At 41.6% G+C, this 12,054-nt stretch overlaps 1 protein-coding gene across 1 annotated transcript in view; it reads right to left on the bottom strand.

Annotated features, from left to right (window-relative positions):
* LOC133043049 (uncharacterized) overlaps positions 1–12,054 on the bottom strand; it is a 126,264-nt gene that overhangs the window by 21,935 nt on the left and 92,275 nt on the right. The window contains 1 exon segment of the mRNA XM_061123939.1: positions 6,185–6,542. Coding sequence (XP_060979922.1) covers positions 6,185–6,542 — 358 coding nt within the window.

Raw genomic sequence — 12,054 nt, 5'->3', positions numbered from 1 at the left:
AGCCACTGAGGACAGGGAAAATCACACGGGCTGGATCTGAGTGCAGGTATTATAATCTAATTGTGAAAGAAGTTGTCCACAGGTAAGTTTAGAAATGACAAATGCTCAGAGTCATAGGAAAGGGAGGGAATGGTCAAAGCCATCTTTCTTAAAAACCTAGGATTTATCAAGACACCTGGGAGAAAGTGAGGTCTCAGTGGGATTATGCAAGACAATTGAGTTAGTTGATTACTTCATACTAGACATGAGATTCTCAGCAAATATGAAAGAGTAATAATAATTTAATGTATTCTAAACTTATCTATATGCTAACTGCATATGCTTTTCCTATTTGGATTTCTGAGATAAGAAGCCAGCAAGCTATAAATAAGGGGAGGGAGAGGAAGAGAGCAGACAGAAAACAAGCCATATATACTTTAGAGATTTCTAAATTGCAAAAGCCTCAATAGGAATGAAACAGAGAAAGATTTGGGGGAAAAAAGACTTGTTCAACAAGATTTTAACACTTATTATCCCCTGTGCTCCTCCCATTTGCCACATAACCCTGCTACCCTTTCCCATTTCTCCCAATGCAGAAAAGAAAAACCAAGCTTAAGAGCTACAAATAGATGGAAAGGAAACTCCAAAAGGAAAGAACTTCTGTAGGGAGTGAGGTGGAGTGAGTGGTAGGTTAAACACGGAGTGGATGGAGTATGAGAGAGAGACCAAAGAAAAGACTGATGAAAATGTTTCATCCTTCAGAGACCATATTTTGGATGGAGAAAAGGTAATCCAATAGGAAAACATCTGCACATCATAAAGAACAACTTTTAAAATAATTTTCCTGGTTTCTGAGTGTGCTCATGATTATTCATGTACATGGTGGAATTTGTTCTGGTGAAGGACTCTGATTGCATAAGCTTGTGAACTTTGAAGTCTCAAAAAGAATGATGTAACAGAATAAAAATCTACTATAGAAAGCAGGCGGAGAAGGCAATAGCAACCCACTCCAGTGTTCTTGCCTGGAAAATCCCAGGGACAGGGGAGCCTGGTGGGCTTCCGTCTAAGGGGTCGCACAGAGTCGGACACGATGGAAGTGACTCAGCAGCAGCAGCATAGAAAGCAGGAGAGAACAGAAAAGGCACTGCAGAAATTAAAGAATTGAAGGATTAGCTTGACCACTCATACAAGAATGAATGATGAGAGAGAGGATGATCTGCTTGCCTTTTATCATTTATCCATTTCCATCTCCCCAGAGAGGCTCAGGTTAGGACCCCTAATCTATTCTGGCTGAGAGTTTGGTCACAGGTGCTACACATCCTAGATAATGAGTTTTTATTTAACTGGTTCTTGTTATGGCAGAAAGTGAAGTCATGTCCGACTCTTTGCTACCCCAAGGATTGCAGAACGACAGGCTTCCCTGTCCTTCACTATCTCTCTAAGTTTGCTCAAACTCATGTCCATCAAGTCGGTGATGCCAACTAACCATCCCATCTTCTGTCGCCCCCTTCTCCACCAGCCTCCTATCTTTCCCAGCATCAGGGTCTTTTCCAATGAATCAGTTCTTCATATCAGGTGGCCAAAGTATTGGAGCTTCAGCTTCAGCATCAGTACTTTCAGTGAATATTCAGGGTTGATTTCCTTTAGGATTGACTGGTTTGATCTCCTTGCCGACCAGGGGGCTCTCAAGAGTCTTCTCCAACACCACAGTTCAAAAGCATCAGTTTTTCCGTGTTCAGCCTTCTTTATGGTCTAACTCTCACGTCCATACATGACTATTGAAATAACCATAGCTTTGACTAGATGGACTTTTGTCTCAAAGTAATGTCTCGTTTTTTAATATACTGTCTAGGTTTGTCATAGCTTTTCTTCCAAGGAACAAGCATCTTTTAATTTCATGACTGCAGTCACTGTCCAGAGTAATTTTGGAGCCCAAGAAAATAAAGTCTGTCACAGTTTTCATTTTTTCCCCATCTTTTTGCCATGAAGTGATGGGACAGGATGCCATGATCTTCGTTTTTTGAATGTTGAGTTTCAAGTCAGCTTTTTCACTCTCCTCTTTCACTTTCATCAAGAAGCTATTTAGTTCCTCTTCACTTTCTGCCATTTAGGGTGATGTCATCTGCATATCCGAGGTTGTTGATATTGTTATATTAATTCCACCAGATTAAAAATTTAGAAAGACAAAGAGAGAAGTGTTTCTTGTATTCTGTTTTATATACCCTGATAAAAGTTAAATATTCAGACATGTGCTGGATAATCAATAAAGTCTTAGGATATATTAGGATAGAGACTTCTGAGACACATTATTTCTTTTTTACTTTCCACTTGATTTTAAAATTTACATGGAAGAATAAGTGTGTGAAAATTCCAAGAAAATTATTAAATAGAAGGCTGATGTGATGAGTAAAGATATTAAATATAATAAAGATATATCTTTGTCTGGTCTCTTGCTGTGTAGACGTCTTGTGTCCTTAGGCACACACAGCATCTTCCACACCACATCTGGACCCTCAGTGCTGCTCAGAGAACCTCACAGTTGCCTTTGTCAGCTCCCATTGCCATTCCCCTTCCTCCCAGCTACTGTAAAACCTGCTCCACCTTCTTCAAAAACTGCGCTTGTCCTCTTGCTCCAAATAAGCCCCCAAACACAAGTCTCTTATATCTTTGAAATCATCAAATATAAACTACATAATCTCTTATCATAAAACACAGAAATTCATGTTTTATTCCCTCCACCTTTGACTTGCCAGTGCATGGCTAAGTGGTCCTCTAAAGTTTGCATTTATACAGATATCTTAAAGGAAAAATTGGGGAGAGAGAGACTTTTCTAGTAACAGTGAAAGAATATATGACTCAGAGCATTTCATTCACAGCTCTCTATTTCTACCATCAAAGAACTATGAACATTTATATCTAAATATGCAAAGGAAGCATCTTTTAATTTCATGGCTGCAGTCACCATCTGCAGTGATATTGGAGCCCCCAAAAATAAAGTCTGACACTGTTTTCACTGTCTTCCCATCTATTTCCCATGAGGTGATGGGACCAGATGCCATGATCTTAGTTTTCTGAATGTTGAGCTTTAAGTCAACTTTTTCACTCTCCTCTTTCACTTTCATCAAGAGGCTTTTTAGTTCCTCTTCACTTTCTGCCATAAGGGTGGTGTCATCTGCATATCTGAGGTTATTGATATTTCTCTCGGCAATCTTGATTCCAGTTTGTGCTTCTTCCAGCCCAGCGTTTCTCATGAGGTACTCTGCATATAAGTTAGGTAAGCAGGGTGACAATATACAGCCTTGACGTATTCCTTTTCCTATTTGGAACCAGTCTGTTGTTCCATGTCCAGTTCTAACTGTTGCTTCCTGACAGGTTTCTCAAGAGGCAGGTCAGGTGGTCTGGTATGCCCATCTCTTTCAGAATTCTCCACAGTTTATTGTGATCCACACAGTCGAAGGCTTTGGCGTCGTCAATGAAGCAGAAATAGATGTTTTTCTGGAACTCCCTTGCTCTTTCGATGAGCCAGTGGATGTTGGCAATTTGATATCTGGTTCCTCTGCCTTTTCTAAAACCAGCTTGAACATCTGGATGTTCTCGGTTCACATGTTGTTGAAGCCTGGCTTGGAGAATTTTGAGCATTATTTTACTAGCATGTGAGATGAGTGCAATTGTGTGGTAGTTTGAGCATTCTTTGGCATTGCCTTTCTTAGGGATTGGAATGAAAACTGACCTTTTCCAGTCCTGTGGCCACTGCTGAGTTTTCCCAATTTGCTGGCATATTGAGTGCAGCATTTTCACAGCATCATCTTTCAGGATTTGAAATAGCTCAACTGGAATTCCATCACCTCCACTAGCTTTGTTTGTAGTGATGCTTTGTAAGGCCCACTTGACTTCACATTCCAGGATGTCTGGCTCTAGGTGAGTGATCACACCATTGTGATTATCTGGGTCGTGAAGATCTTTTTTGTATAGTTCTTCTGTGTATTCTTGCCACCTCTTCTTAACATCTTCTGCTTCTGTTAGGTCCATACCTTTTCTGTCCTGTATTGAGCCCATCTTTTTGTAAAATGTTCCTTTGGTATCTCTGATTTTCTTGAAGAGATCTCTAGTCTTCCCCTTCTGTTGTTTTCCTCTATTTCTTTGCACTGATTGCTGAGGAAGGTTTTCTTATCTCTCCCTGCTATTCTTTGTAACTCTGAATTCAAATGGGAATATCTTTCCTTTTCCCCTTTGCTTTTTGCTTCTCTTTGTTTCACAGATATTTGTAATGTCTCTTCAGACAGCCATTTTGCTTTTTTGCATTTCTTTTCCATGGGGATGGTCTTGATCCCTGTCTCCTGTACAATGTCATGAACCTCCGTCCATAGTTCATCAGGCCCTCTGTCTATCAGATCTAGTCCCTTAAATCTATTTCTCACTTCCACTGTATAGTCATAAGGGATTTGATTTAGGTCATAGCTGAATGGTCTAGTGGTTATCCCAACTCTCTTCAGTTTAAGTCTGAATTTGGCAATAAGGAGTTCATGATCTGAGCCACAGTCAGCTCCTGGTCTTGTTTTTGCTGACTGTATAGAGCTTCTCCATCTTTGGCTGCAAAGAATATAATCAATCTGATTTCAGTGTTGGCCATCTGGTGATGTCCATGTGTAGAGTCTTCACTTGTGTTGTTGGAAGAGGGTGTTTGCTATGACCGGTGCGTTCTCTTGGCAAAACTCTATTACCCTGTGCCCTGCTTCATTCCATACTCCAAGGCCAAATTTGCCTGTTACTCCAGGTGTTTCTTGACTTTCTACTTTTGTGTTCCAGTCCCCTATAATGAAAAGGACATCTTTTTTGGGTGTTAGTTCTAAAAGGTCTTGTAGGTCTTCATAGAACCGTTCAACTTCAGCTTCTTAAGCATTACTGGTTGGGGCATAGGCTTGTCCCGTGGTCATGTATGGATGTGAGAGTTGGACTGTGAAGAAAGCTGAGTGCCGAAAAATTGATGCTTTTGAACTGTGGTGTTGGAGAAGACTCTTGAGAGTCCCTTGGACTGCAAGGAGATCCAACCAGTCCATCCTGAAGGAGATGAGTTCTGGGTGTTCATTGGAAGGACTGATGCTGAAGCTGAAACTCCAATACTTTGGCCACCTCATGCAAAGAGTTGACTCATTGGAAAAGACCCTGATGCTGGGAGGGATTGGGGGCAGGAGGAGAAGGGGACGACAGAGGATAAGACGGCTGGATGGCATCACCAACTCAATGGGCATGAGTTTGAGTAAACTCCGGGAGTTGGTGATGGACAGGGAGGCCTAGCATGCTGCAATTCATGGGGTCGCAAAGAGTCGGACACGACTGAGCGACTCTACTGAACTGAACTGATGCAAAGGAAACTTGAAATCTGGCACAAATCCATAAGAATCTTGATTTGTTAAATGATATCCCTTTAGGGATCACCTCTATATATGTAAATGATATCCTCCTATAGTAAGAGTAGACTCCACTCCTACTGCTGCTGCTGCTGTGAAGTCTTTTCAGTTGTGTCTGACTCTGTGTGACCCCATAGGTGGCAACCCATCAGGCTCCCCCATCCCTGGGATTCTCCAGGCAAGAACAGTGGAGTGGGTTGCCATTTCCTTCTCCAATGCATGAAAGTGAAAAGTGAAAGTGAAGTCGTTCACTGTGTCCAACTCTTAGCGACCCCATGGAGGACAGCCTACCAGGCTACTCCGTCCATGGGATTTTCCAGGCAAGAGCACTGGAGTGGGATGCCATTGCCTTCTCCCCACTCCTGCTAGCCTAGTGCAAAATAATGTCTCACATTGTTTGTACAGAAACAACTCCACCCAGGAAAGTACATCCTCATTTTTGTCCCTCCTTCTCATAGCCTCCCTGTGCAAAGAGAATGTGTATGTGGCAGTTAGCATATGTTTCACTCTTAGAAAAAGTGAATTATGAAAAAAAATTATGAGGATTTATTTTAATTGGGAGAATAAATAAAGCTATTTTAGCATCAGGTAAGTCCACTGGAGAAGAAAAGAATAGCAGAGATTTATAAGAGGAAAGTAAATGAAGCTCATCACTCACAGCCACAGTGCACTCAGGGAGGATGGGGAGGTGCCTCAGTCCCACCTAGCCCACCTATCTCCTACTGCCCTGCTGACTAGACACCAGCTCTCTTGGAACTTTCCATTTTCTCAGCCGGTGGACAAAGAACTGGCCATACCTGAGCAGATGACTCCTGCATCTTCTTGATGATTGCAGTTGTGTTGCTGCCATCCCCAGGAAGGGCACCTCCACACTTGGGACTCCTCTCCTCTGCAGTTCACTTCATCCAGCCAGATGGGCCCTGATCCCGTCCCGAAGTAAGAAGAGATAGGGGCATCCAGGGCTTCTCCACAGCTCAGCTGCCTGCACACCACGCGGGCGTCGTCCAGGTCCCAGTAGTCATCACAGATGGTGCCCCAGGAGCCCTGGTCAAGGATCTCCACTCTCCCGGCGCAGGGACCGCCTCCGTCCACCAGGCGGAGCTGTCTGCTGTCTGAGCAGAGAGAAATGGAACGATGGGGTGATGACACCAGGGGCTGAGAAGGGTCTTCTGTCCTGTAGGACCCCCACCTGAGCAGTAGGGGGCGCTCTCCTCTGAGGCTGCCGACCCTGCTGCTTCAGACACGGAGTCGTTGCACTGGGGCAGCAGCTGGGTCTGGTTTTTTATACCAGTGGCAAGAGAATAATAAGGTTGAAAAATAGGAAGAAAATAAAACAGGAAATATTAAGTTGAAAACACTCTAGTGAGTAGTCTGAGACAGAAGGTGGTACAAGGTCCTATCAGAGTTAACATTCTGATCTGTAGTTCTGCACAGCATCAGAGAAAGATTTACAGAAAATGTTAGTGTCTCTATCGGGAGCAGTTAAATGAGTTCAGAGTCACTGGAATGAGCTGGAAGCTGGATGGATTCCTTTCAAAGCACACACATTTTCATGCCGTTGACCTAAGAGTTAAAAGGGTTGATTAAAGGGAGCAGAGTCAGGAACTGGCCTCAGATGCCTCGGATAGCAATCATGAATCCTCTACCATTAGAATCCTTCTCCCTGGTACAGTCATTCAGAACTGAAAAACAAATGGATTCTGTGATATCTTGGTTTACCCCCAGAATATTTCATTTGCAGTTCTAAGCTTCAGACTTCAGATCTGGATACTTACTTTCAAACAATGTGATCTCTTTGAGTAGACTGAACAACTTTGCATGAGAGATGATTTCAGGTAACATTGACACTGGCCAGATTCCACTGGGAATCATAGAATGCTGCTTCTTCTCCCCCCCCAAAATATAATCCCTCCTTGGACTTTGTGTCAAGAATCTCTGTTATTCAAATTTGGGAGTTATGTGATCTTTAGGGGGAAATAGTGTATATGTTTGCGTAGTCACTTCAGTCATGTATGACTCTTTAAGACCCTATGAACTGTATCCCACCAGGCTCCTCTGCCCATGGGATTCTCCAGGCAAGAATACTGAAGTGGGTTCCCATGCCCTCCTCCAGGGGATCTTCCTGGCCAAGCGATCTAACCAGTGTCTCCTGCTTTGCAGGTGGATTCTTTACAGCTGAGCCACCAGCGAAGTCCTTCTAGTTCTATCACCGAGCAGAAATAGCTTACATTCCTGCAAGCCCTTGAACAAATAACATTAACAAGCTCACTGTATTCTCCTCTCCTTTCATACATAAAAATGATGTAAAGAAACGTTAAAGAAAGTCTATCAGTGTTGCACTTTAAGTAAATGATGAAATAGAGAATTAAACCTAAAATTTTCCACTTCCACGGAGAATGGAGGAGTTCACAGCAGGCCAATGAGTTTTGCTGGGTCTTGCTGGATACAACTTTAAAAGCTGGAAAATGTTTTTTAAGAGACAGTAAATGCATTCAACATTTGTTGACACAACATGGACTAAATATGCTAAAATTCTAAAGAGTGGAGACTATTTCAATGTTAGCCAAGGATCTATAGCTTCTTTTTCTCTGAGAATTTGCTGATTCATTGCATAATTTAATGATTCAGAATCTGGGCTTGGGCAAGCAGAGGACTATTGTTGTGACAGGAAGCCAGCATAATTTGGGAGTTACCTGGTGCTCAAGTGACAAAATTAGAGTCTTGAGAGCCTCTCTCACATAGCAGGTTTTCTCCTCAAAGATCTGCCCAGTAGATAAGCTGTGAAGGACAGGACGCTAAAGAACTATATAAAAAGACTTGGAAAGTAGAGTCTTTCTCATTCTCTTGGGTACTGAGCTACCAGAGAATCCAGGCTCTGAATTGAAATCTCTGAAAGCCCCTGTCATAGGGACAGAGAAATCAGAGGTGGACTGAGTGTTACCAGAACTGCAACCCACACTTGTTACAGCTCAGTTTTAGGTTATATTCAGATGTTTGAGTGATACACACCCCTTCCCCCATCTGCCTAGCAAAACAAAGGGTAAATCCTTTTAGGTGTTAGAAAAATGTATCAGAAGTATCTTACTTTTTCACATATAATTTATAGTATTCAATTAAAAAATGACATGACATTTGACAAGTTAGGATAACATGACAAATGACCAAAGTGAAAAAAAGAGATAAGAGAATGCAGAGACACACATGATAGAAATGCATAAGGATTTTAACTATGATCAATGTATTTAGGGGGAAAGAGAGAAGGAGAGAATATACAGGTAAAAAGATGAAAAAATAATAAATAATCATAAAAAAATAAAAATAGCAATGGAACCATTGCCAACCTAAAATAAAATATCTAGGATTAAAAAGTGAATGAATTAAGTTCAACAATTTTAGATAGAACTTAGAATATAGTGATTTAGAGGAGTCCTAAAGATGAGAGATGAGAAGGAAAAGAAAGAGTAGGAGAGAGAGAAGAGATACAGAGACAGAGAGACAGAACTACAGAAGTCATATTTGAAGATATAATGATAGAGAATTTTTTTAAAACTATAAATGGAAGAGTATGAAAACCCCCACTCCTAGTAAAGCTGCTGAAAATCAAAAGGAAAAAGGGAAGTCTGGAATAATAACACATTTATTAATACTAAAGGAAGAAAAAAAGGGGGGGAGGAAAAGGAACATAAAGCATGTGGATCAATTAAAAGCAAATGGCAGATACCAACACATCAATATTAGTAATTGCATTTACAGTAAATGGATTAAGATAAAACAAAACTGACACAAATGTTACTTGCAAAATGATCACTTTATGTTATGAAAACAAAGAAAGTTTGAAAGTAAAATGATGGGAAAATCTACTAGCTGTAATAAAACTGGAGTAGCTTTATCAGTGTCCCAGAAAGCAGACTGTAGAAAAGATACAAGACTTGAGAATAGTGCTGAGCGAGGGCGTCGGGGCAGATGGACCGAAACCACAACCACAGACAACCAGCCGATCTGATCACAGGTCCGCATCCTGTCTAATGCAGTGAAACTAGGCCATGCCGTGTGGGGCCACCCAAGACGGATGGGCCATGGTGGAGAGGCTGGACAGAATGTGGTCCACGGGAGAAGGGAATGGCGAACCACTGCAGTACTCTTGCCTTGAGAACACCATGAGCAGAATGAAAAGGCAAAATGATAGAACACTGAACGATGAACTCCCCAGGTCAGTAGGTGCCCAATGTGCTACTGGAGATCAGTGGAGAAATAACTCCAGAAAGAATGAAGGTATAAAACCAAGGCAAAAACAACACCCACTTCTGGATGTGACTGGTGATAGAAGCAAGGTCCAATGGTGTAAAGAGCAATATTGCATAGGAACCTGGAACGTTAGGTCCATGAATGAAGGGAAATTGGAAGTGGTCAAACAGGAGATGGCAAGAGTGAACATCACCATTCTAGGAATCGGTGAACTAAAAAATCGGTGAACTGGAATGGGTGAATTTAACTCAGATGGCCATTATATCTACTACTATGGGCAAGAAATCCTTAGAAGAAATGGAGTAGCCCTCATAGTCAACAAAAGAGTCCAAAATGCAGTACTTGGATGCAATCTCAAAAACAACAGATGATCTCTGTTCATTTCCAAGGCAAACCATTTAATATCACAGTAACCCAAGTCTATGCCCCAACCAATAATGCTGAAGAAGCTGAAGTTGAATGGTTCTATGAAGACCTACATGACCTTTTAGAACTAACACCCAAAAGAGATGTCCTTTTCATTATAGGGGACTGGAATGCAAAAGTACAAAGTCAAGAAACACCTGGAGTAACAGGCAAATTTGACCTTGGAGTACAGAATGAAGTGGGGCAAATGCTAATAGAGTTTTTCCAAGAGAAAAACACTGATCATAGCAAACACCCTCTTCCAACAGCACAAGAGAAGTCTCTACACATGGACATCACCAGATGGCCAACACCGATATCAGATAGATTATATTCTTTGCAGCCAAAGATGGAGAGCTCTATACAGTCAGCAAAAACAAGACTGGAAGCTGACTGTGGCTCAGATCATGAACTCCTTATCACCAAATTCAGACCTAAATTGAAGAAAGTCAGGGAAACCACTAGACCATTCAGGTATGACCTAAATCAAATCCCTTATAACTATACAGTGGAAGTGAGAAATAGATTTAAGGGACTAGATCTGATAGAGTACCTGATGCACTATGGACGGAGGTTTGTGACATTATACAGGAGACAGGAATCAAGACCATCCCCATGGAAAAGAAATGCAAAAAAGCAAAATGGCTGTCTGAAGAGACATTACAAATATCTGTGAAACAAAGAGAAGCAAAAAAGCAAAGGAGAAAAGGAAAGATATTCCCATTTGAATTCAGAGTTACAAAGAATAGCAGGGAGAGATAAGAAAACCTTCCTCAGCAATCAGTGCAAAGAAATAGAGGAAAACAACAGAAGGGGAAGACTAGAGATCTCTTCAAGAAAATCAGAGATACCAAAGGAACATTTTACAAAAAGATGGGCTCAATACAGGACAGAAAAGGTATGGACCTAACAGAAGCAGAAGATGTTAAGAAGAGGTGGCAAGAATACACAGAAGAACTATACAAAAAAGATCTTCACGACCCAGATAATCACAATGGTGTGATCACTCACCTAGAGCCAGACATCCTGGAATGTGAAGTCAAGTGGGCCTTACAAAGCATCACTACAAACAAAGCTAGTGGAGGTGATGGAATTCCAGTTGAGCTATTTCAAATCCTGAAAGATGATGCTGTGAAAATGCTGCACTCAATATGCCAGCAAATTGGGAAAACTCAGCAGTGGCCACAGGACTGGAAAAGGTCAGTTTTCATTCCAATCCCTAAGAAAGGCAATGCCAAAGAATGCTCAAACTACCACACAATTGCACTCATCTCACATGCTAGTAAAATAATGCTCAAAATTCTCCAAGCCAGGCTTCAACAACATGTGAACCGAGAACATCCAGATGTTCAAGCTGGTTTTAGAAAAGGCAGAGGAACCAGATATCAAATTGCCAACATCCACTGGCTCATCGAAAGAGCAAGGGAGTTCCAGAAAAACATCTATTTCTGCTTCATTGACGACGCCAAAGCCTTCGACTGTGTGGATCACAATAAACTGTGGAGAATTCTGAAAGAGATGGGCATACCAGACCACCTGACCTGCCTCTTGAGAAACCTGTATGCAGGTCAGGAAGCAACAGTTAGAACTGGACATGGAACAACAGACTGGTTCCAAATAAGAAAAGGAGTTCCAAATAAGAAAAGGTTCCAAATAAGAAAAGTATATTGTCACCCTGCTTACCTAACTTATATGCAGAGTACCTCATGAGCAACGCTGGGCTTTATGAAGCACAAACTGGAATCAAGATTGCCGGGAGAAATATCAATAACCTCAGATATGCAGATGACACCACCCTTATGGCAGAAAGTGAAAAAGAACTAAAGAGACTCTTGATGAAAGTGAAAGAGGAGAGTGAAAAAGTTGACTTAAAGCTCAACATTCAGAAAATGAAGATCATGGCATCCAGTCCCATCACTTCATGGCAAATGATGGGGAAACAGTGGAAACATTGGCTGACTTTATTTTGGGGGGCTCCAAAATCACTGCAGATGGTGACTGCAGCCATGAAATTAAA

The sequence above is a fragment of the Dama dama genome, chromosome 22 (assembly GCF_033118175.1).
Source record: "Dama dama isolate Ldn47 chromosome 22, ASM3311817v1, whole genome shotgun sequence".
Taxonomy (NCBI): domain Eukaryota; kingdom Metazoa; phylum Chordata; class Mammalia; order Artiodactyla; family Cervidae; genus Dama; species Dama dama.
The sequence above is the reverse complement of the archived record's forward strand: the minus strand, read 5'-3'. Positions and strand labels throughout refer to the sequence as shown.